The 25,876-nt window shown below is 49.7% G+C and overlaps 1 protein-coding gene across 3 annotated transcripts in view; it reads right to left on the minus strand.

Moving 5' to 3' along the window:
• Shab (potassium voltage-gated channel shaker cognate b) overlaps positions 1-25,876 on the minus strand; it is a 49,824-nt gene continuing 23,948 nt past the window's right edge. The window contains exons 2-7 of one of the 3 annotated variants that reach the window (XM_089551543.1): positions 22,829-23,426; positions 21,665-22,528; positions 21,063-21,263; positions 20,295-20,652; positions 16,706-17,002; positions 1-4,986 (exon numbers count right to left, since the gene is read on the minus strand). In XM_089551543.1, the coding sequence (XP_089407669.1) occupies positions 16,710-17,002; positions 20,295-20,652; positions 21,063-21,263; positions 21,665-22,528; positions 22,829-23,377 (2,265 nt within the window). In that variant the 5' untranslated portion in view covers positions 23,378-23,426 and the 3' untranslated portion in view covers positions 1-4,986; positions 16,706-16,709. Of the gene's footprint in view, positions 4,987-16,705; positions 17,003-20,294; positions 20,653-20,938; positions 21,264-21,664; positions 23,427-25,876 lie in introns of those variants that run through there. The other 2 variants (XM_089551542.1, XM_089551544.1) reach the window with 2 other exon arrangements.

Raw genomic sequence — 25,876 nt, forward strand, 5'->3', positions numbered from 1 at the left:
TCCAGACAGTGATGTGAGCACGTATAAAAGAATAGAATTGCTTTTATTTTCACTTTCATGGAATGGGAGTCAATGTATTGCGAGGGGATCGTGTCGAAGAGGAATCCGGAGCCAACTGTCGCGTCACCACCGCTCCCCGGCGAGAAAAAAAGAGAACAAACAATAAAAAGGCGAACAAATGGGGGTGGGGGGCAGGGAACTGAAGTGGGCCAAGCCCGGGCTCCGCACTGTCCTGGTAACGATCGAGAAATAAATGCTTGCCGCGTGGATGAGAACGGCGACCCTCTTTTCTCTCGACCGGCGCGTTTTGTTGTATGGATTCAGACGAGCGGGCGCGCCACTTGGACGGCGGCCAACTGAGAAGCTGTTCCGCGCCCGCCTGGCGAGCGAAGCAGGCATCGCCCGGCGGCGACTGATGAAAGACCCGCGGCCGCCCGCGTAAACAAATGGGGCAGCTCATACGCTTGCCAAGAAACGGTTTCAGAGCACCCCCCACCCCACCCCAACTCTTCCCCCCGCCGCCGCCCCACTTCGACCCACCGTTGAAAGCAAAAGGCGCGATAAAAATGCGCTTACAATGGCGCCGTGAATATCGGTGACTGACAAATAACGAGCGGCGAGTGCTTCAGGCGCCGACTTGTTGTTAGAGGGCGCCGTGGTATTATGGCGCGAAAATGCGGCTAGAAAAAAAATATATATAACGGCTTTGAGCTGAAAGTCTTCGCACGCGGAGATGTATGGTAGTAGTGTTGGACGCGGTGGTGTGGTGCAGTCGAAGCGCGCGGGCATGCTGCTACACTGGAGGCGTAATGTGCAACTGGTTCTAGAACACGGACTTTTCGAACTCGCGAGGCGTCGCAGATGAAAAATATGCTTATGTGTGTACGTATAGTATATACGTGTCGGTAGTGCAGTCGAGAAAGCCAAGGCTTCACGGAGTTCTTCGTATCGAGCCTGATCTCGGTGACGTTATATATTACATGCCGCGTTTGGTGCGAAACGATGCGCTTCGCTTTTATTGTAGACGCGGCGTCGGTTCAACGTTACTACCCCGTAACGTTATAGTGGGCGCATCCATTCTCGGAGCCTATGAGGAGGAAGGCTTTGCGGTTGATGTCACGGTGTTTGTACGGCTACCCTGACAACAAGTGTCGATGGGACACGGTCACTCCCATATGGCTCTCTACGTGTTACCGTCTGCGTAGGTGCGAATAACTTTCCAAGCGTGATAATCTGTTTTACGCTAAATGGTGATCACTAAGCGTTTGGCAAGCGATACTGCCGCCTGTTCTGCAGATGCCCCTAAGTCTGTTCACCTGATGCGCACGTGAGCATAGGCTTCGACAGGGCCTGTGTGGCGTTGCAGTTGTCTACGAAAGCGCCGCCTAGACGTGGTGGCGTCTACAAGTGCGGCTTCTTCGATTAGAAACTACGCGCTGCTTGGCAATTTTCAGGCTGCTACGACGGCCAAGTTTAACTTGGCCGCGTCAACCGCCTGCAGTCGGCACGTCACTGCGTTGACACTGCGAAAAACATGCAATTCCAACAGCCAACGCAGGCAAAAAGCTGGTCGCTGAGAACATTTGCTCGCAAAGGTGAGAGCTATCTTGTGAGCACGACATCGAATATAGAGCCTGCGCCTCTTTGAACACCACTGCTGCGACGAATAAAACGAGCGGCGAAACAGTATAAAAACACGCGTTGCACCTCCGTAACGGTCGTAGGCCACGCGGCGCTTGCGTAAACAATGAAAATATCCGCACACTGTTCATGGTTTCTGCTTCGAAATAAAATCTCGCAACTGGCCGGGGCGGATTTCATCCAGCTAAACGTTTTTACTCCGTTCTATCGGTATTAGATTTAAAATCCGCCCAGTTGAGGTCCTAAGGCGCGGCTACACTACTGCGTCCTCCTTTTTTTCTTCGTTCGTTCACTGTGTTTTGCGTTGTCCAACAACGCAACATAAGTCGAAAACTACACTCCTTTTACTTTTCAAAGGGAGTAAAATGTACTCTGCTTCGTGGGGAGGGCGCTGCTTTCCACGATGCAGCAGTAGTCGATAATCACTCCTTTGACTCTTGAAAAGGAGTAAAATTTACTCTTCTTTATGCGAGACGCTGACCACCGTCCACACGAGTCCTTTGTTCCCTAAACGTGCGCTACCATATCAGACGTGCCGTGCAGTTACGTGCCACTGCCACACACACACAAAACAAGAAAATTATGCACTGAAGTAATGTTGTGATGCGTAAGCCTAGCCACTGAAGCTATATGCCGAAGGCGTTGGGACGGAAGGCTCCTTGAGACAGATGGCAGGAAGCGGAGTGGCGGAAAGCTGCGGAGCGCACGGTGCAGTATGGCCGGGACGAGACAAGTGCGACAAACGTTCCGTTCTAGTCGACTCTCTTGCAAACCGCTGTGGAGACCGGATTTTTACGCACTAGCAGGCAGCAGTCGGACCTCCGATAGTTGACGTCACCCTTGACGACAGAAATGGAAAACAAGAGGGCGAATGAGTGGATTGAGAGAAACGTGCTTCGTATCGCCTCCTACTACCTCCTTACGTTTCTGCAGTGTTTGATCTCCAAGCGTGTTTGGAACTGTTAAAGAGTGGATAGCACCTCTTCTAATGCTCAGCAGCTCAAGCATTGCAAAAACGAGTCAACGGGGCCTCCCTAAATCCCGTAGGTTGTTTGAAGTTGAAGCACTAAGATAACGAACTTGTCAGCAGCTTGTCATTGAAGTGCACCAAACAAGTAACGTGATGCCGGGGGTGTGGCGCTTACTCTCAGTATGCACCCTTTTCGCAGACATGAAACGGGTCAGATGATGCTGAGGAAATTAAACCTGTTGTTACTCTTACAGGGGCACTGAGGGCAAATTGGAGATGGCTTCGTACAGCGTTGCAATCACAAAGGTACCATGGTCTTTTACCGAAAATGGAGATGTCGTAAGTCTTGCGTCGACGCCGATGTTATTTTTTTTTTTTTGCGCGAATCGGAGAGGTTACGCTACGCCGTAAATTACTTGAGAACGGTGGCAATCCGCCTTTTTCCCTAAGGACGTCATCTGAATCGACCGGGACGAATATTTTCTTTTAACGCAGTTCTCTTGGCGATAAATGCGCTGGACAGACGTCAGCATATCCAGAAAGAGCCAGAGGATTGTTTCTTACTGGGAACAATCACTAGTCTTCAGCGTCCCTTTTATGGGCATACGTAGTTTGTTGCGCCCAGTCTCGTTAGGCACCCCTTCCTACTGCAAACAACTTAGGTCTAGTTAGTAACGCATTCAATCAAGCATTTCAAAGAAACTTAGTTGTCGTCAGCTTCGACGACCTGCCTCCGTGCTTGAGCTCCGAGAAGGGAACAATGCGTGCTTCGCGGCTACGATATCGTGTGGGAGTACCATCGCTAGGGGCCAACGCATTTCACACTGCATAGAAATAGTAGATGGCGCAGCCGGCGATCTGCTCGCTTCGACGTTAGTTGCATACGGCTGCAGTACGAATCCCCTATGTTCATCGCTCAAGGACCGCTCGAAACGGCCGTGCGGTCACTGCGCGCCGACCTCACGAAAAAGCAAAAGAACGCCCCAATGCGCTACCTCCTGTGAAAGTGAGCGACAGTAAAAAGAGGAGAGTGAAATCAAAGCTGCCCCAGAAAAGCACGTTGTATTGTAGTCGTGACTCGACAGACCTCAAGGCTGCAGATTATTACCTGCCGAGTTGCACTGGAAGAAAAGCTCCGACGCACTATGCGCAGTGTGTATGAAAAGGCGATCATTGTGCGAAGTGAATACGAAGAGAAACCACGACTTTGTCACCACACTCCTTTCGTGGTTGCGAAGCAGAGAGCGTACAGCACGAACCTACGTCAAAACAATTTAGGCAGCTAAGCATTTACGCTCGACCTTCTGTCCTCAAGCGCGTAAACAAGCACCGACACAAAGTTTCGAAATCTAGATGCCTCATAGTTTCGATTCCTGAGAATTCGATTTTGAAGATGATGCGCGGCGACTATGACTACAAAAGATAGCGTCTCGGGACGTGGACTTCAACGGGACAAGGTACACGGTGTGACGTCTGCAAGGATCTATGACGTTTGTCGAGAAGGTTTCTGATGTCATAGATTTTCCTATTCTTGGCGGCTTTTCTGAAACGCCAGGAGCGCCTAAAAAAAGCCAATGTCATTGCCATCCACGCTTGGCTAGGAGCCCGGCAACATCGCGTACTTGATGATCCTTGAGGTCGAAATCGGTAATAAATAAAGATCCGTCGCCCGCTTGGGTAGTTGAGGTAGGTTCCATTACATTATTTAATCATGTAATTAACATATAATATTCAAGCAAAGAGCAACAGGAGAGGAATTTATGCCTGTACTCCTTAAAACAGTTTCCCTTCGAGATGCTCCTAGTGCAGCAGAGCTATGCCGAGGAAAAAAAAAATAATCGCCGACAGCAGTGTACGTATACGCTGTTCATTGCCGGCTGCTAGTGCGCAAAAAAGCCGCGTCATGTCGTGACCTCAGAAAATCACCATTGTTCGTGACACACACTCACAGGACATATGTATGCATACAGTACGTAGAGTGACACGAAGGCGTCAGTGAGCAGGGTCGTTATTCGCACCAAGAGAGAGAGAGATGTAGAGCAGGCAGCTCAAGTTCGATATAGAAAAACAAGAAATGCTTTCGTGGCTCTGTCCGATGAGGTATGTACATGCAGATTGATGAGGGCACAGTCGTCGATGGCAGCTGCTGCCGCTGAGGCGTGTGTTGTCGATGACGATGGCTGTCTCCTCCGGGCGTCCCGGGCGCGCTCGCGGCGCCGCCTGGGGCCTCGGTGGGGAACCCGGAGGAGACAAGTGGCGCCCCCACCGAGGCCCATAGCGGCGCTCGCGGGGCCCGAGACGCGCCGTGACGTCGTGTCCGTGTGGGCATCCAAGCCCCGATTTTCAGCACCACCGCGCACCCACACTAGGGCACTCTGCAAGGGGAGAACAAGAGGCGGAGGAGACGCTGTAAGGTTGACGCATCGTTAATGTACGCGCTGAGTATTGCCAGCTTCCACGGATAAAAGAGGCTCACACCGAGATAAACTACCCTATAGTCGGACACATCCGCCCACATTCAGCCTTCGCGCACAGAATTCCTCCACGAAGAAAAAGTAGTCTGCTGCTTAAACGCTTCTTGTTACGTAAACAAGCAGCTTATCACAAGAAAAAAAATATTATGAGCTCTAGAATTTTGATACATGGATTGTTTGATATAGACAAACATTAAAAAGCTGATTTCGTTTACAGTTGCGAGTGGCCAGCGGAGTAATACAGGATGCCGCGGACCGCGGCCCAGTGTTAGCAACTGCTGTTTTTTTTTAAGTTGTCTGTTTCAAAATATATGAGGGAAATCATGGTATGCTCGAATGACGCCAATCGCTTACAAAAAACAAAAACGATATTGCTTTAATTTGTTAAAACTTGTACTGTTCTTAGTCATAAAAACAAACTCAATACCAATAAAGCTGTCTTCGCAAAAATTCTAAAAAGAAGCACGATGAGATCTCTAACACTTTCCACACATTAGCTTACCAAGAACTACTTGGGAAATTTGATGCGTGTGCAACGCACTGGAAAGCTCCAAATTGGCCTCTACAAGAACAGTGCACATGATCGCGCCACAAGAACACCTCATGCAGCATGCGTGATCTGGTCAAAATATCCGCAATTTTCATTACAGTGCGAAGAACATCACTACAGTCCGCTACTACTACAATTTATCTGCTATCATGCGCAATTCATTGGCAACATGACAGTTATCATAGAAAACTTATCGCAATTTCTGTACAAAGCTTATAACCATGCAGTACTATACACTGATTACAAATCAGATAAATTATGTATTTTTAAAAGGGCAGCAAAATTATATTTACTAAGCTTAGGAAAAGCGCAAGAGTGATCGGTATTCCATCACTTGTCATCGCAAAAAAAATTTTCAGCTCACTTCACAAACAACGCAGGTATTGGTTGTTCCAAATGATGCTCCTCCTCTCCACCCTCAACTCATGCAAGCTAAAGCCCCTCTTCGTCGCTAACCTGGTGGGCAGAAAACGTCATGGAGGGGCGTTAATGCGCGCTAACGCCTCAAAAAAGAAAGAAATCAAGTCGGGACAGCGCCCTACCCCGTCCCGCCCACGTCACTTGAGCGCACCCTATGCGAGGGCTCGCCCAGATCGCCCACTCTGCATTGGCGGGGTGCAGGGCGGCTAATAACGCGGGGTAAGGACGCCCTCATCCGTTGCGAGCCCTAATTCATTGTAAACGGTAAATCTACCAATTTACCGTTGGTAAATTTACCGTTGGTAAATTGGTAGATTAAATGTAAATTATAGAGCTTTTATATTTGACTCGAATACTTTCGAAGACTACCGCCATAGATATGTTGCATTGGAGTATGACCATCATAATCATTTCAGTGTCCCTTTAAACTATGCCTTTAAATTTGGAATGCGGCAGCCATAGCACTGCAAAAACCTTTATGCAGCCCATTGAAATTTTATACTAAGCACTCTTAATAGAAGTATTGGTTTGGTTTGGTTTGGTTTGGTTTATGGGGTTTAACGTCCCAAAGCGACTAAGGCTATGAGAGACGCCGTAGTGGAGGGCTCCGGAAATTTCGACCACCTGGGGTTCTTTAACGTGCACTGACATCGCACAGTACACGGGCCTCTAGAATTTTTCCTCCAAAGAAATTCAACCGCCGCGGCCGGGATCGAACCCGCGTATTTCGGGTCAGCAGCCGTGCACCATAACCACTGAGCCACCGCGGCGGCTATAGAAGTATTTAACACTGTGTAGATCCTCTAATCAATGATTGGGGAGATATATATGTATTTCTGCAATGTTTTAGTGAACATTTCACACGTGTGATTCCCCGCCGGGGTGGCTCAGTGGTTACGGCGCTCGGCTGCTGGCCCGAAAGACGCGGGTTCGATCCCGGCCGCGGCGGATGAATTTCGATGAAGGCGAAATTCTAGAGGCCCGCGTGCTGTGCGACGTCAGTGCACGTTAAAACACCCCAGGTGGTCGAAATTTCTGGAGCCCTCCACTACGGCGTCTCTCATAGCCTTAGTCGCTTTGGGACGTTAAACCCCAATAAACCAAACCAAACACGTGTGATTCTTTGACGTTCCTGATGCACTTCTGCGTCCTTTCCACAAGGATTATTTTTTGAGTTTATGCATACCCGTGTGGTTGGTTGCTTGATTGGTTCATGGGGATGAGGGATGAAATGCTATGAGGCTATGACGGATGAAATAGTGAGGGGCTCCGGAAACTTCGACCACCTGGGGTCCTTTAACGTGCACTGACATCGCACAGTACACGGGCCTCTAGAATTTCGCCTGCATCGAAGCTCAGCCGCCGCGGCCGGGATCGAACCCGCGTCTTTCGGGCCAGCAGTCGAGCCCTGAGCCACCGCGGCGGGGCGCATTCACGTGTGGTTCCTAATGCGTTTCTGTGGACAGTTCCTGATGACTCGAAGTGCGGTGCCATCGCGTGATCAACCATTTCGCTCATATGTACTGTCGTGAGCAGAAGTAAGAGACCTCGCCCTCGTTTTCCGAACTTTGTCGCTCTGCACGGCGGCACCATCTCACGAAGCACTGCTGATGTCGAGTTGGCGCACTGGGCCGGTCTCGAAACCATGAGTGCCGCTCTGGTCTCGAGTGATTCATCCCAGCAATCCAAAAACCTCTCAGAGACGTCCAGCTAGACGTCTCTGAGAGGTTTTTGGATTGCTGGGATGGTAACCCCAGGTGGGGACAGTACATGCGGCCACTGGTCAGTTGCTCGGTTTCACCAGGCGAGGAAATGGCGCAAGAGAGTCGCAGACGAAACTTTCTTTTCGGTCGACAAGTCACCGCAGCCGTGGCCTAGTGGCAGGTCATTCACTTCGTTTATGGAAAGCACTGAAAGCGAATCACAGGGCCGGCGGAGGCCCGCCGTTTTCAATGCAGGAATGCATTCAACGGCTACGTCTTCGCTGTTCTTTTCCCGCAAGCCCTGCCTCTCTGGTTTTCCTCTCAAAGTTACACTTCGAACGCACTGAAGAGGAATCTAAACTTGTCTTTGTCTTTTTGCCGCGGGAACTAGATCTACACGTTCCGAGCATTCTTAGAAATGTCAAATTATTGCCCTGTGCGGCCGATTTCCTTAATTTAAATCGGATTAACGTCCGGCTCCTGCATTTCTTTTTTAATTCCCTGCAGACGGTGGGAGGAGTCGACCAACGCATGGAGTGCCTTTCAGGCAGTCGCTAAGCGGCTTTGCTTTAGCTTTTATTTTATTTTTTAGGTTTCCGTGAATAGATAGATCTAGTGAGAGCCTATATAGCTGCAAACTAGGCCCACGGAAATAAAAATACATGTGGACTCTTTGCTTTCGCCGATCACAACGTATCACTCCGCCGATGGCAGAGCGGCAAGCCGCCACCGGACTGGTTGAAAAGTTGGACGACTCCTGCCACCGTCTGCAGGGAATTAAAAAAGAAAAAGGCGGGAGCCGAGATGTTTAATCGGATTTAAATTAGGGAAATCGGACACACAGGGAAAATTCGAAGTTTCTAAGAACGCTAGGAACGTGTAGATCGAGTTCCGGCGGTAAAAATACGAGTTCAGATTCCTCTTAAGCGCACCGTTAAGTCCTGCTTAAAGGAGGTTCAAAATTTTTCCTTTTTCTTGTAAGTGTTAGTTCACAATATCGCCGATTTTATCTGATCCATCTACTCGGGGTTTTAGGGGCTGCGAAACACTGCCTGGGGGAATACCGGCTATACTTCAGGTGGGTTCTTTATGTCACACAGATGCTGACTTAAAAAGAATTACAGGAATCGATGCACAGGAACGGGAGTTATTCAGTGAAGAAATTTCAAAATACAAGCAAACAAAACGCTGCCCTCAACTCGATTTTGGCGGGGCTTCCCACTCCTATTTCGCTCTCCCAATGACGGCACCTGGCGCAACCAATCAAAACAGCCAGCCGGAGCACGTCGCGGAAGTTTGTACTCCATGGTTGCCTGCTCTCTGTGAGACTGGCAGCGTTGTTTCCATGCCAGAGCGCCCCTGGTGGCGTATTTTTATTTTACTTGCTTTGCAGGGCTTTTACCTAAGACAAGCAAGTTGTTTTTGTTGATCTAATATAAAACGCAGACAGGTGACAAAATGTGTCTCTATTTATTCACACAATTTGCAGTATATTTACTGTTTGTCCGGTCATCAAGCTCGCGCCAGGTGATGTCATATCCGCTGCTAAAAACCCGCCACTGTGTGGCGACACCATCAGAGCCATGAAGTTGTTTTTGGGAGGACATTAAAATATCAAAAAACGGAATGTACGCGGTATTACCGACGCTAATAGCACCATTATAACTCACTGTATGCAATCAACAGGCAAAACAGTTAACTAAGATTGTGTTTCTGGGCCCCTTTAAGCTGCCAGCAACAGTAAAGACGTTGAGAAGGTAGACACGGCATCCCAAAGGAGATTGTTGTTGTGTTGCTGGGCAGCGTCAGGTGAGAGGAGCACCTAGCGCGTGCACGGATCTCTACCCAAGAATCTCCGTGAGGGCACTAGACGGCGGCAACGAGGTGTAAAGTCACTAGAAAATTTCCAGCGACTAGCGAGGTGGGCACACGCCTGCTGCGTCGAAACCAATCAGCTGGCGCGTACTGGCGGTGCAAAAGTCTGTGTCACATTCGATATTGGAGACTATTTTGACTCGCCTCTAAAAACTTCACACGCTAACTGTGTTCCTGTGAACACAATGGTATCGACTTAGGCGGAACCTAGCACAAGTACTGCTGCAGTCGCCGAGAACGCGATCGCCTTCGGAAGCAACAGGCGACAATTTTACCACGTAACGACGGCACCATCACCCAAGGAAGCGTCAGGCGACACATTTGACCACGGAACAGAAGCAAGAGCAAGAACGCTTCGGAATAGGAAACACGGGTCAGCACGCATGCATTCCTGTATTGGGGTAGCCTATGCGTAGCACGGATTACACCATAACTATTTCTTTCTTTACTGGTTTAAGCATATCCTGACCGCGCATTTTTCTGCCTCGAGTAAAACACCTGAAAAAGTGCCTGGTCTCGTATCATGGTTCGTCCAGAAGGCATCCAGTGATAGCGGGACAAGTAATTTTGTGTGATGTGACACAAATTCGAATAAATAGCGGGCACAAGAACTTCGCACTCTCTGCGCATTCTACCATCATAAAGGGACACAACTCCGTCCAGTTATTGCTCATAGTAAAAATTGATGCCCTGTTCCTCTGTGCAGCAAAAGGAACATTTATCGCCAAAGAAATTTGATTTATAAAACTTCCCTTATAAACCTTCAAGGTCGTGACGTCCTTGCCGGAGAGGACGAGTTGCCACCGTTTTTGAAGTATAAATGGCGCAGCGCCCGGATTCACGCAAAAACAGAAAAAGAAACGGTGTCGATGATCGCAGACAGATGCGAAATCAGACGGTGATGTCGACAGTTGTATTTCGTTTTTCGGTGTTTTCCAGCTTATAAAAGCTCCATTTTCGGTGTCACTACAATGGCGTAGCTAGTCTACCCATACAGGGCAACTTCAATTTGACCTCAAGGTCCCCCTCGGGTCATAAGTCTCGGGATCCAATCGAGTGGTGTAAAAAATTTTCAGTTCAACTTATTCAGCCATAAATGCGTCTTTTGCCGTCGAAAAACGCCAAAGTGCCCTGAGAAATCGAGATAATGATTTTTTATTTAGAATGATAACTTGATTGGGTCCCTAGTGTCTACTTAAGGACGCATATGAATACAGCGAAAAAACTCACTCGGCCAGGAAAAAAGACCTTCACATGTTTGTCTCGAAAGCCTGGGGATTTCAACTCTACTATGATCCTCCTTGTATGTATATGCAGCCATACAACACGCGCAGTGCGTCCTGCTACTGTTCAGCAGCAGTTGCAAGGCACATTCTGCAGCGTCGAATATTCGATAACAAATTCTGAAAAGCAGGATGAGAGTGCTCATCGCAATTTCTACTGACCCGATCCATTTTTATTTCTTTTGTGAATAGCACGTTTCATTTTTGTCTCCGAGAGTGGGAGGCCACAAACGTTGCTATCCGACCGCATGGTATCGGAAACTACGTATCATTTTTGCACACTGTTCGAATGGGGAGCACTGTACTTTCTTCAGTGAGACTGTGATTAACTACGATTTCGTGACCGGTGGCCCTTAAATTTGAAGCTCAAGTGACAATGATTGCCTTTGTAAGGTTTTGTTGGTTTATTGGGGTTTCACGTCCCAAAGCGGCCCAGGCTATGAGGGACGCCGTAGTCAAGGGCTCCGGAAATTTCGACCGCCTGGGGTTCTTTAGCGTGCACTGACATCGCACAGCACATGGGCCTCTAGAATTTCGCCTTCATCGAAATTCGGACGCCGCGGCCAGGATCGAACCCGCGTCTTTCGGGTCAGCTGTCGAGGGCCGTAACCACTGAGCCACCGTGGCGGGGTCCTTTGTAAGCGTTTCGTCTCAGTGACGCCGAGGTTGACACAGGAGCAACGCAGCGCAGTTCCTGCGCGGTTTGCTTCACGCATTTTAGCCTCAAATAATTGTCAGCATCTCAAGCACAAAAGAATGGAACCGCCATTCACTTCAAAACGGTGGCAACCCAATGTTATCGGTAAAGGCGCCACGAGTTCGAACCAACTGGTGGGAAAATCTTTAAATCTTTTTTTTTTTCCGCCGATAAAAGCGTATTTTGCCAGCCGACAAACGCCAACAAAGCCAGAAAGAGTCAGGGTAGAAATATTTCAAGTAACACTTGTTGCTGGGCTAGTTGGTGTCCCTTTAAGAGAAAAAAAAATGGGGTAGAAAGGATGTCTTTGTGAGACTAAGATGCCTATACCTTACATCTATATGCGTAGCTGCACAGCGCTACTCACTCTAATATGACAAGAAAACACAATAAATGCTCGTCATTCTTGCGGGAGCGGATGATGGGGGGGGGGGGGGGGGGGGGGGGGGGGGGGGATTTTGTTGTCGCTGTGGAACATATAGACTGTGTTTTAAAAATTGTCAAAGTCGACCTAGGGAACATTTTTTGTCTACTTTGGAGGTGTTTATTTAAAAAAAAAAGAAACTTGTAGCAGAGCGGTAGTAATTATGCGCTATGATCTATCTCAAATACCGTATCTCTCAAATTTCTGAAGTTCATATTTTTGTGACTTTTGGCGCAAACTTAAAGAAAGCACAAAACAATGAAAACTTCTGACGACAGCATTTTTTTTATACGTTGTAAACTTTGTCTACACATTCTCCTCTATGTCAGCTTTCACAGTCGTTATATATATGGCGCATAATTTTTTGTTCTAGTAGTTACGGCCCCTACAATGAGACCCTAGGGCAAGGCTCAGCCAGCCACACAAGTCTGACTGAAGAGTCTTGTCACATTCGTGAATCAGGTACGATTTTTCAGTTATAATGTACGCAGTCCTTTATGTTCTGACGCGGGAAATCAGAAGAGAGACACCGTAGTGAAAGGCGCAGGATTAGTTTCGTCCGCCTCGGGTTCCTGGGAGCGCTGTGGCATCGCATAGCACCCGGACCTGTTTCACATTTCACTTTCACCAAAACGCAGCCAGGATTCGATGCGCAGCTTAGATTACACAAAAAGAGGTTGACGTTCGATAAGCAAGAAACATTCCTTAAATAATTTTTAGCGAAATGGATAAATTTAAAAGGTCATGGAAAACCAGTTCATTAAAAACAAAATGTTCCTGGGCTGCAATAGTATATTCGGCTGATTCGACAAAGCGCGATGCCCTCATTCCTATACGCGTAGTGTCTTCCATTGAGACCGGGCTGTGCGTGCCACGTACAATTCAGAAGATGCTTCTGTTGATGACCAGGATGTATACGCAGGCCAAGACTTAATGCCATGGAAAGCGCGAACTGTCATCCACACTTCCTTTTAAACATGCGGAGGGCAACAACTTTTTATTCGAGACAGTTTCTCCAGTAGAACAGTTGCAAAGTCTCTGGCTGCCTGAATTGCGCTTTCAAGGCAGTGTTCTCACGTTGTTGAACATTGCTCGGTTCAAACTGCGTCGCGCGTGTTTTTCCCGTGTCCATTTGCTGAGAATATGGGCTATTGGGACAATCACTTTCTCCAAACTCAAAAAGCTGGTATCTGTTTTTGAAATGACTGGCGGCTCCACCATCACTGACACGTGTCACCTAGGGGTACACGGGCAGGCTGTCTTCCACCCGCCCTCTCGATTTCTTTACAGCCAAGCAGGCGTGAGCGGAATCGTGGCTTAATGGTCACTAACAATGGTGAAAATGCTGGTAGATTTTCTCGCTCTGACCACACACGTAAATGCTGACAATTTTTTCTTTTGTATGCCTGAACCTCGTCAGGAAGCACGGCAGTCCAGTTTTTGGCAAAGCCGAAGTGTAATACAATGCCCCCACACTGTGTGCATTGCTTTTCCTCGAAGATCGCTTTACCTCGAGTCTTCCTAATGTGGTTGTGCACGATCCATCTTGCCACTAACTCCCGAAGATGTTTAAAAGAAGTGCCAGCATCCAAAGCCTTTTTAACAAGATTGCCTGACTCTCACATCGCTTGAGTATTTCTTAGTCTTCTGGGATATTAAGTTCCTCCAGTGTCAGAGACCTGCCTTTCATATACCGATTGCATTCGCCTAAAACGCACCGTGTTGATGACGGAATGCAAACGAATGCTGGGTGAATGTCATCAGCATTAATTCTGTGGACAGTAGCATTGGCGCAAATGACACAAACACACACACACATCATGCTGGGGATAACATTTTACCCATCGAGGCCTCAAGGCGTAGAATTTTGATAGGCTGATGCCAGATACAGGATTGTCATCTTTGTATATGCGGAATGCCTATCTAATTGATCTTGTCATAAAACGCTTTGTTACTACTATTTTTTTATCCTTCGGTCATAACCGAGACGACATTCGTTTTGTTAGGACTTTGTCTGGAACATTCCAACTGAGCCTTGTGTAGTACTCAGGCGTTGCAGATATGTACTCAGGGCTCACCTTATGCCTAGTGAAAGGATCCGGCCTGTACCACACGCCGTGATTGTTTTTTTTTCTCAATATTCTGGACTTGTTGATTAGATACATCGATGGTTCAGGAATAAGCTTCTTAATCTTGTTTTTCGCCGAAGTTCGTGGCAGGAGAGTAAGAAGTTGACACCGTTCCCGGGGCGTCGTAGATGTTGCATAGGCTTGTCGAAGGCTTTCGGTCCACTGCGCGTACAAGGAGCGTCGTTCTTCGCCTGAGCGTCATCCTGCATGGTTGTACGCCCGGCGTATCTTGCAGCGAACGCATTCGCTTACCGCCTCGAGCACCTAATGGAGGACTCAGATGTCATCTGGCTCCAATCACTGAGTTCGGGACAGTGCGGTGGCCGTCATCAACCGAAAAGAACGTCGAACCCCGCGCTCATGGCCGCTCTGGAGCTCAAATCGTCTCGAAATTGCGTCCTCGGTGACGTCGACATCTTTGCGCTACTCCAGGTCTTTCCTGAGAAGCTAACATCCAATTCTGCCTGCGTTAGCAGGCAAGACGTCAGATCTATACATCACTTGCCAATCTTTGCGCAAGGGTCTCATTGGACGGGACGTACACGCAGCATGTTTTTAAAGACTGTGAAAGCATATATAGAGGAGAATATGTGAACAAAGTTTAAAAATACAAACAAAATTTTTTAATTGTCATCAGAAGTTTCTATTGTTTTGTGTTTTCCTTCTCTTTAATCCCTTAATTCCCTTCCCCAGTGCAGGGCAGCCAACTGGGAACCTTTCTGGTTAACATTCCTGCCTTTCACCCCTCTCTGTATATATCTATCTACAAATTTGAACTTCAGAGGTTTGATAGATCAGGTTGGTTGGTTTATGGGGTTTAACGTCCCAAAGCGACTAAGGCTATGAGAGACGCCGTAGTGGAGGGCTCCGGAAATTTTGACCACCTGGGGTTCTTTAACGTGCACTGACATCGTTAAAGAACCCCAGGTGGTCGAAATTTCCGGAGCCCTCCACTATAGATCAGCATGAACTGGTGGGCGAGTTGGTCTGACATATCTAGTGAAGCAGCGCTACGGCACAGAGCCAAAGGGGAGAAAGGGACGAACACAGCGCTTTTCAGCGCTGTGTTCGTTCGTTTCTTCCCTTTGGCCCTGTGCCGTAGCGCTGCTTCACTAGATAGATTTGATAGATCAGTTTGCATAGAACAGAATGCATAATAACAGCCACAATTTTTTTTTGGAAATAAAGACCTGCCAAGTGAACAAAAAAAAACATTCCGTTGACGGAATTCGACAAATTTTATTTAAAATCCATACATTGCAGACAGGCAAAAATAACTGAGCAGAAATAAAAACGAAACGTCCACATGTTTACTGAAACAAATTTCAGGTACCTACCTTTAATATATTTTACGTAATTCATAACCAAAGTTCGCCAAAACAGCAGCGCACGTACGAGTATGGACGGAACTCCACCTCGTCATCATTAATAACTTCCGGTGCTTCGAAAAAATCTTTCGGGGCAAAACGAATTGCGAATCTCTTCTTTCCAGTGATCAGGCAACAACATGAAAAGTTTTCAGTAAACTTTAAAGGGCAACTGCAGCACTTTTTCGAGAATTTCACGATATTCAAGGATTCAAATCTACATGGGCTGTATCTAAAGCATGCCAAGTGTTTTTGCACTAGCATTTAAAACCGTGACGTAACCGACGATTGAATTTTGCGCTTCTCCCCAATGCACCGGGATAGTGCAGGGCAACTCAACGTGACGTCACGGAAGGTATGATTTCAAATCACCGCTCTCGTCAGCCACACCCTGCCCTGACTCCTTAGACGCTTCCAAACAACTCTCGGCAGGGTTTGCCTTCGGTGGCGTTGGTTTTTTTCCTTCAAAGCAGCCGTTTGTGCGTTGGAAATGTACCGCTACCTTCGATGACGTCATCATGCGCCCCCCACTTGGCGTTGTGCGCTGCGGAGAAGCTAGAAGGGCGTCCGGATTTTAATCGGCGATTACTTCACTATTTCAAGTGCTAGCCCAAAAAGACCTTTACCTGCAAGTTTCACACATTGGACGCACTTAAAATTTAGGGAAACTGCATAGGTTTTAGAAATCAACGAGTTTAAGAGGGTCGAATGTGTGAAACTTGCAGGTAAAGCATGCGAAGTCTTTTTGGGCTAGCACTTGAAATAGTGAAGTAATCGCCGATTAAAATCCGGACGCCCTTCAAGCTTCACCGCAGCGCACAACGCCAAGTGGGGGGCGTATGATGACGTCATCGAAGGTATCGGTATACATTTCCAACGCACAAACGCCTGCTTTGAAGGAAAAAAACCAACGCCACCGAAGGGTCAGGGCAGGGTGTGGCTGATGACAGCGGTAATGTGAAATCATACCTTCCGTGACGTCACGCTGAATTTTTCTGCACTCCTCCGGTGCATTGAGGAGAAGCGCAAATTTCAATCGTCGATTACGTCACTATTTTAAATGCTAGTGCAAAAACACTTGGCATGCTTTACCTACATCCTATATAGATTTGAATCCTTGAATATCGCGAGATTCTCAGCGAGATACGTAGCAATGTTGACAAGGCACGTACCTGGCTACGAGTGCGGCGGTTCTCTGTGCGGGCTGTCCTCTTCTTGCAGCAGGGGCGTCCTCTCGGCGCGCACGGGCGAGCACATCACGTCCACCGTGTGCACGCACAGTGCGCCCAGGCTGGGCGTGGTCGCGGTGCCCGTCGAGGCCGTGGTCCGCTCCTCGGGCTTCTTCAGGATGGACTTGGCGGCGCCGCCGCCGCGGGTCGGGGGCGGCTGCTCCGGCCGCGCGCCGGGGGTGTCCCCCGCGCCGCCGCCGCCGTACTTGCCGCCCGACTGGCCGCCGAATAGAGTCAGCACTGCGAGGCGACGTCAGGTTCTCGTTGCACGACACGCAAATTGGTGAATTGGTCAATTGTTTTTTGAGGAAAGGAAATGGCGCAGTATCTGTCTCGCATATCGCGGCGGACACCTGAACCGCGCCGCAAAGGAAGGGAGCAAGGTGGGAGTGAAAGAAGAAAGGGAGAAAGAGGTGCCGTAGTGGAAGTCTCCGGGATAATTTGGACCACCCGGGGATCTTCAACGTGCACTGACATCACACAACACACGGTCGGGTTCGAACCCGGGTACTCCGGCTCGGTAGACGAGCGCCTTAACCACTGAGCCACCGCGGCGGCTCGCGACACGCACCAATTGTGAATTCGGGGCCTCTGACTCATCTGTGGTGCGATAAATTTCTCGTGGCATCGCGAGTGACGTCATTGTTTGCGGGCCATGTAGGAAAGAATTTTGGAGAGGCCGTCGCGTCACATTTTTGAAACCGGACGAAAAACGTGCGCCTGTTAAGCACAAAATATTAATTTCTGTAGTGTGCAATACTTGGTCAATAAGAGAGCAAGCCATCTCTTATTTTGGGCAAAATTTGTATTTACGTGCTTTTCTGCTCGTTCGTTGCAATTTATAGGCAGGATATTGAGTGTTAGGGCATTCTTACTGATTATCGAACAACGTCTATTTTTGCATTATTTTTTGGCCATAAGTGGTGGTTCTGCAGTCGGTAGCTCACCGGCCCATGATGCTCAGAGCGCCCATGGTGGCTGAAGTGGTCTTGAGGGAGTTCCATGCAAGCTCCGATAGACGGGGCGCCAGCGTTCCCTCTAGGTAGTAGTAAGAAACTATGCTTAACTTAAAGCTCCCCTTCCTCCAAGGCTCGGTTTGGACCAATCAGAGATTGGGATTCGCACCAGTCAACGTGGCGCGTTATCACGACGTCGTGCGTGACGTCACTGCATTCTGACAAGTCAGCGTGACGTGTGTTACGACCAAGACCTACAGAACTGCAGACCTGCACACATGGCGGGGTCCTATGGAGCAGCGTGCGCCAACTTTGGTTAGCTTTTTGGGCGTTGAGGGCGCTCGGTCGCCCTGTTCGTCTGCTATCATACACTGTTTTGTCTTTCGCTGCTATCTTGTCTGACACCAGCAATAAAAATAGCCATAATAACGACTTTTTTCCCCTAGAATTCTATAAAAAAAGTCTTCGTTTATGTCGGCTTTCTTTTCGCCGGCCCCACCGTGCTTAGCATAGCTAAATGGATAATAACGATTACGTGGATAAATGATAAAACTGCCCTGTTTGAAATGAAATTATGGAGCAGGTTATTTTCTTAACAGGTATATATACCGGGTGTCCCAGCTAAATGTAACCAAACTTTTAAAAAAGGCGAAGTGTCCTAGTCCAGTAAAACCAACTTAGGGTTGTTCATAGTCGCGTGGCCTAGACCTAAGTATTTTTTTCGCTCTTCAAAGTTAATTAATTAGTTACGTTTAATTAGTCAACTTTTTAATTATTAACTTCATAAATAAAGTGTCAATGCAAAAGTTTTAGATCACCTCGAAAAACCGCTAGTAGTGCTGTTTCCGTCAAGTTACGATTTACGTGGATTCATTTATTGGGTTTAAAATAAAGTGGTCACGTGACCAGCTGCTCGCTCACTTCTCTGCCCCAATGTGCACCCAAAGTCTCATCGAGGAGAGGACTTCAGAAAAAATGGATTTTATTCTTTAAGGCGCGTCTTGGGACGTTGAAGTGGCACAGTTGTCATGTGGAAGCTTTTTCTTATTGTGCGCGTTATGGTTAAAGGCGGGTAAAAAAACTACTTTGCGTAAATATTACTTTGCTGAAAATGTCTCAGTAATCTGGTTCTCAAAGCGATCTACAACTTTTCCATTGACCCTTTGTTCCTCAAGTCAATAATTAAAAAGTTAGTTAATTAAGCTTAACTAATTAGTCAACATTGAGGAACGAAAAAAATACTGCAGACTAGGTCACGCGACTCTAAGCAACCCTCATTTGGTTTCAGACGGCTAGGACACCTCGTGTTTTCCTCGTGTTTTTTATAATCTTCGTGTTTTTTATAATTTCGTGTTTTTTATAATCTCGTGTTTTTTATAACCTTGGTTACATTTAGCTGGGACACCTGGTATGTAAGCGCCACGCCATCTGTAATGTTTCTATCCTAGCGGCAAAAGGCATGAACTAGAACATACGCGCTGGAGCAGGGCCATCTGTGCAGGTGTGTAGTTCAGTAGGTCTTGGTTACGACACCGACGTTGCATAAACGGGAAACTTGAACCTAACAGCAAAACGCTGCAAAACGCATCAAAAAGGGGGTGGGGGGGGGGGGGGGGCAGGAAGTTTGATGGAGAGCTGAGATTTAGTGGTACTGGGTGGTCGCAGCTCGTACAGGACAGGGCTGAAATGGAGATCGATGGGAGAGTCCGGGGGTACGTTCTTATCCGACCTGCTTGTGCTTGTTGTGTGGCTGTACCATATTTATTATGACACGCTCCTCAATAAAACTTAGTTGTAAGTTCAACGCTTGTCCTATTTATCCTGTGTGTTTTTCTATAGTGCACTGTTCATTAATTAAAAACTACAGTTGTTATGAGTGCTGACCCCCACGACATGGAATTGTGCATGTCTCCTCAAGAAGGGCAGTTTGTAACACTTTAAAAGCGGTTGGCACATGACATCACGAGCTCTACGGTGCAATATCCATAGCTTAACTCCAGCTACCAACTACCAACTAGCCCGATTCGAAACCCTCTTAACTCCAGAGCGGTGACTGTGATGAACGGTTTCTTGCGCCCTGACCCTTCTCGTCTGCAAAAACCACTGCACTGATGGTCACGGTACCAGAATAGCTTAACCGTGGCAGGTTATTTGGCACTGAATGCTTAATTACAATAAGGCGCAATATAGACATAGTTACTATAGACGACGAACGCAAGCTCCTCGCTCTTGCAGACGAACGCAGTCGAAACGCTTGTCTTCGTCGTCTGCTACTGTGTGTTATCTATATCAACTAGTTCTAGCTTTACAAGAGCGAGTTGACGGGTTAGTTGGTTGTGCGTGGTGAATATTCAGTGCAAGGCACAAAGACAAAATGACAGAAACAGAGAAAGAACGTCCTTCTTTCTGTCCTTTTGAAGTTGTGCCTTGAGCCGTACTTCACCTTGTTCTAACTCAACGCACGTACACCAGACACGAAAGCTCGGTTTGTGCAGCCGCTTTCTATAAGACAGGTGTTGCATCAGCTATTACCGTGACGCCGCCCTGTGAACGCCCCCTGTGCAAAGGGAAGATACCTTTAGCGAAAGGTGACGCCCGGTGCGCTGACGACGGGGCGAGTACGTGCGGCTCTGGCCGCGGCAGCTCGATGGTGTCCGGTCGAAGCGCCCGTGTGGCGTCCACGGGGTCGAAGCGGGCCTTGGTGCGCACGCCTTGCAAGAACCGCGGCCGGACGAGCGGCACTTGCGGCTGTAGCGGCTGCTGCAGTTGCTGTCCGGCCGTCGCTTCTTGGCTCAGGTCCGCCTGCGAGGCGAACGGCTGCGTGGCGCAGGACAGGTACGTGTCCGAGCTCTCCACGCTGCCGACGTCCCAGCGGTTGATGGTCTTGAGCTCGATGTTGGCCCGGAAGTCGCCCTCGAGGAACTCCTTGAGCTCCTGCGCGCGCGCCACACATCGGGCTTGCTCTCGGACGGGGGCGGCCTTCGGACAAAGCCGGAGAAAGAAGCAGCGAGAGAAAAAGAGGGCCGGGGGGCGAGGAGGCCGAACCGGCCAGCAGCGGTTGGGAACGAGCGCCGGAGGCTGCTGGCGGCGGTTCGGCGACAGAGTGACAGAGAGCAGCGGGCAGCGGAGAGTGTTTTTAGTAGCAGAGAGAGAGAGGCTGCAGTTAGTGCACCAAGGGGCATGTGCGTGCACGGCTTGTGTGTGCGTGTGTGTACGCTACCTGGCCCGGTCTGGACGGCGGAAGATCGAGGTCCTTAGCGCGGGGCGCTACGCGCTCGAGCCACCTGCAAGGCAAGCCCGCAGCCCCCGGCGCTCGTCCCCGATGCCCCCGAGCCGAGACTCACGGGCGAGGCCGCCAGCGTCTGGCCCGCCGCCTGGCGGCTGCCGCTGAGCGAGTTGAGCGGTTCCGGCAGCAGCAAGGGGTCGGCGCCCCGGGCCCCCGGCGCCGAACAGCCGCCGCTGCTCGCCAGCGTGTGCTCGTAGTTCCGGAAGCAGCCGGCGTTGAGGCGCGCCGACGACTCCTCACCGAGGCTGACCGCGTCGCCCTGCGCAGGCAGCGCCATCGGCGGGCCTCGAGCGGCCAAGCGACGACGTAGTTGCAAGCACCACCGAAAGGCTGCGAGCTGGTTACTCTAGACGGAGGCGCCCGTCCGGTCGAGACTTGCGGAGAGCGCCGCGACAGTACGGCTGGAGTGACGGCGATCTAAAGAGCTGCGGACACTTCTGAACACGTCCTTACGCGGTACTTTTCATAGAAACGTCGTCTTACCATTGCGAAATTAAAAAAAGAAGCCTAATCTCGAACTGTCACTGACTGACACGCAGTCCTGCATACGACTGCAAGTACTTACTTGACAGTTTCTGGAAATGCCCTGGGGTAAACATTAACAACGCAACACACTCGCGGGCGGTGCCAGTGGTGGTGCCAAAGAGGAGGTGGGCATACCTGAGCGGCTCCGTGGGCCGTGTCCACGAGGACGTCGACCAGGTCCATGCTCTTGGCGAAGGCGTCGCGCAGGTTGACGTGGTGGAATGAGACGATGCTGCCTTCGCGCCGGGCGCGCTCCAGGGCCTCCTTTCGCTTGAGCGCCTTCTCGCGACGCATCTGGTTCTTGTAGAACTCGGCGAAGTTGTTGACGATGATGGGGATGGGCAGCGCAATGACGAGCACGCCGCAGATGCAGCAGACGCTACCGACAATCTTGCCCAGAGGCGTGGTCGGACAGATATCCCCGTAGCCGACCGTGGTCATGGTGATACTTGCCCACCAGAAGGTCTCCGGGATGCTGGTGAACTTGGTGTCCGCCACCTCCTTCTCGGCAAAGTAGGCGAGGCTGGAGAAGATCATGATGCCGATGGCCAGGAACAGCATGAGCAGCCCGAGCTCCTTGTAGCTGTTGCGCAGCGTGAAGCCCAGGCTCTGCAGTCCCGTCGAGTGCCGAGCCAGCTTGAGGATCCGCAGGATGCGCATGATGCGAAAGATCTGCACCACGCGCCGCACGTCCTGGAACTGGTCCTGCTTCTTGCTGCTCGTTTCGGTGAGGAAGAGCGAGATGAAGTACGGCAGGATGGCCAGCAGGTCGATGACGTTGAGGACGCCCTTGAAGAACTTCCACTTGTTGGGCGACGACAGGAACCGCAGCAGGTACTCGAGCGTGAACCAGGTGATGCAGACGGCCTCGACCAGCGCCAGCTTGGGGTTGTCCACCACCTCGCCCTTGTGGTCGCGCTCTTGCAGCTCGGGCAGCGTGTTGAGCGTCAGCGCGATCGTCGACAGGATGATGAAGAGGATCGACAGCACTGCCACCACCTGTGGGTCGACACGTACCCCCGTTTCGTGCGGCCACTTCTTCTCCTGACCCCGCCCTGGCCGCAGCGCCCGTGGCGCCTGCTGCATCGGCGACGCGCGGCCTCTCGCGCTGCCCATCCCCACTGCTTTTAACATCGAGAGCGGCTGCTGCGCGCGAGAGGAAGAAGAAGAAAGGAACGAAAAAAGGAGAAAGAAAGAACCAAGGAAGAAGGCAAAGCAGATGAAAGCGGTAGCAGCGAAAAAGAGGTGTGTGCAGGTGCCGCCGACGCCACGAGACACAATACAGCAGCCATGGCTCACCCGGGCGGCCAGCGACGAGGTGGGCTTCTCGAGCAGGTCCCAGAGGAACTTCTGCAGCTGGGCGCGGCGGCCCTCGCCAAAGTACTCTTCGTCCCTCTGCCTCAGGGACTCGGCCTCCTTGCGCATCTCCTCGTGCACGTGCTCCTTCCGCTGGTGGTAGCGGTGCTGGCAGCACGACTCCAGGTACAGCTCGTCGATGCCCCAGTACTCGAGGTCGTCGCTGAAGGCCATCACGCACATCTCCTCCACCAGGTGCAGCTTGCCGGTGCGGAAGAAGTTGAGCACGGCGCCGAAGGAGCGCGGGTGCCGGTCGAAGAAGTACTCGTTGTCGGCGAGCGAGTAGTCGTCGCACAGCTCGGCCAGGGCCTCGTGGGTGTTGCACTCGCGCAGCCGTCCCAGCCGCGTGTGCGGCAGCCGCTCCAGCGTGCGCCACAGCACCTCGTGGCGCACGCCACCCACGTTGATGACCACGCGCCGGTTGAGCGCCTTGCTGCGCATGATCATGAACGGCTCCGGCGGCAGCGACGACAGCGACCGGGCGCGCTGCATCGCGGCTCAGCAGGCACCGCCGCCGCCGCTCGCCCGGCCGATCATCCGCCTGCAGAACAGAGGACAGGGGCGCCGTTACCCTGGCCGATCGTGCGCATACTCAATCGTCACCCTCCTTATCATCATCATCATCAGCCTAACTACGTCCACTGCAGGACAAATGCCCGTCCCATATCCGCCCAAGCAACCCCGTCCCCTGCCGGCTGCGGCCAGCTTAGTTATCCCCGCAAATTTCTTAATCTCATCCGCCCACCTAACTTTACACAAAGCTTTTCCAACACTACTGATGTCTTGCTGCCATCCATAGAGCCTTATAGCTATAATTTTAAGTCTCCGATAACAGCAAATGTGCTCAGAACGGCGAAAGTTAGCAACACTCTTAACCTTCATTCCTCCCCTGCGTTAAGTCGACTGTGTTCGTGAACAACGCCTACAGTTTTAGTCCAATAATTAAAACAAAAAAAATGTTCACCAATCAACTGGCCCATCAACTCTCCCCTTTGAAAGGAACTAGAAAAGGTGGTTCTCGACTACAAAACTGGTATTCAAACTTCGCTCCTTAATTAACGTCCCATTTCACTCACAAGTACTCACTGCAAAATGCTCCAGCAAATTATATTCTCTAATATAACTTTTTTCGCACTGGCATAACAAGGATCCCGCAAATCACACTCTTGTGAGACCCGACTCATATCATTCTCACATGCATTGCACCTTATTCTCGATCACTCATCTTATGCTGACTGTATTTTTTAGACTTTTCCAAAGCATTTGACCAGGTTTGCCATAAACTACTACTTCACAAACTAAACCAATTAAGCATAAATCCCAATTTACTGAAATGGGTGGAATGTTTCTTTTTTCCTAAGCGCTCTCAGTTTGTTATTGCTCCTCGTTATAACTCTTCTTTTACCGATCTGCAATCTAGCGTACCACAAGCCACAGCTATTGGTCCGCTTCTGTTTCTTATTATGACCTTCTGTCCCTTATAAAGGCTCATATATTTACCTCTCCGCAGATGATTGCTTCATTGTTCATTGTTCATTGTTCATGAAATAAACAATATTAACGATTCTTCAATTCTGCAATCTGACCTTAACACTGCAGCAACTTTGTGTAATGCATGACATATAAAGCTAAACATTACAAATGTAAAATTATGCGGGTCTCAAGCATAACCACTACACACATTTCCGCTGCTTACCCGCTGCTGATATCAGTGCGCGTGAAAGCCAAGTGGCGCGTCATGCACTTGACGCTATCACAAACTCAACTAAGATAACTTAGGGGCTAAAAAACAATAAAAGGAGCACGAAAAAAAAAACAGGAAGCACCTCACGCACCTTCAAACAGCAACACCGAAGAGACTACGCAGCATTTAGCAACACAGGTTCTTTTCGTAGCAAAACAACCGACGTGTCACTGACGCGCATATCGCTTCCCAACTTATGAATTCATGATGCCTCAAGAAACTTTCTTGTTAGCTGTCCTTAAAGCGACCAAAACCATTTTTTTTCCCGAAAAGTGGACGACAGTGGAAACTTCAGCAGTGCTTAGGCAGATTGTTGTGGCTGACTTAAAACAAGCAGCTTGTTTCCTTAAACGTGTACCTCTAATGTCCTTGTTTCTCTTGCGCTAAGCAACCCCTCCAAATCATAAATTAAAGACAACGCAGCGAGCTATCGGAAGAAAAATGACCCACGATTTAGTGTGGCTAGTCAAGATGCGTATTAGGTGAGTTAGCATTTCGGTCTTCATTCTCTTATCGGTGACTCTGTACAGTACATTCAGAGATCTCTGGGAGTCCTCTTACCACTCATGGCGCAGTTGTGCAACGGTCAAGCGTTGCGCCACTGTTTTGCGATGGTAGCTGCTGCCACCGGTGGGGCTTGTGCGGCCCAGGTTGCTCTCCCCGAGTGACCTCTGGCGACTAATTATTAACTGAACAGCCACCTTCCGCAGTGGGCAGTTTGCTCACAGACCAATGGACATGTTGTGATGACGTCACGAGGTCACGTGACCTGGATGGCACCCAGCTCTTCCAGGTCGCAGAGGGACCGGACAGACATCAGTGAAATCAGAGAGCGCACTAAAATCCTCAGAGAAGCAAACTAGGTGACAGGTGGCCCGGCTAGATCACGTGACATTGTGACGTCATCACAACCTGCCCACACTAATGGACGACGCAGACAATCGACCGCACAGACAGTGGGAGCTCTAGTGCTAGATGACTAAAAATGATGGATGTAACGTTAATTAAGAGACAGGAAGAAAGCAGCGTGGGTCAAGGAACGAACATGGGCTAACGACATCCTAGTCGAGATCAAGAAGAAATGAGCATTGTCAGGGCAATTAATGCGAAAGCAGGATAACCGGTGATCATTAACGGCAACGGAGTGGATTCCAAGAGAAGGCAAGCGTATCAGGGGGGCGGCAGAAAGTCAGGTGGGCGGATGAGATTAGTAAGCTTGTGGGGAAAGCGTGGCCGCAGCTGACATA

The sequence above is a fragment of the Amblyomma mixtum genome, chromosome 7, assembly GCF_055824585.1.
Source record: "Amblyomma mixtum isolate Tamu chromosome 7, ASM5582458v1, whole genome shotgun sequence".
NCBI lineage: Eukaryota > Metazoa > Arthropoda > Arachnida > Ixodida > Ixodidae > Amblyomma > Amblyomma mixtum.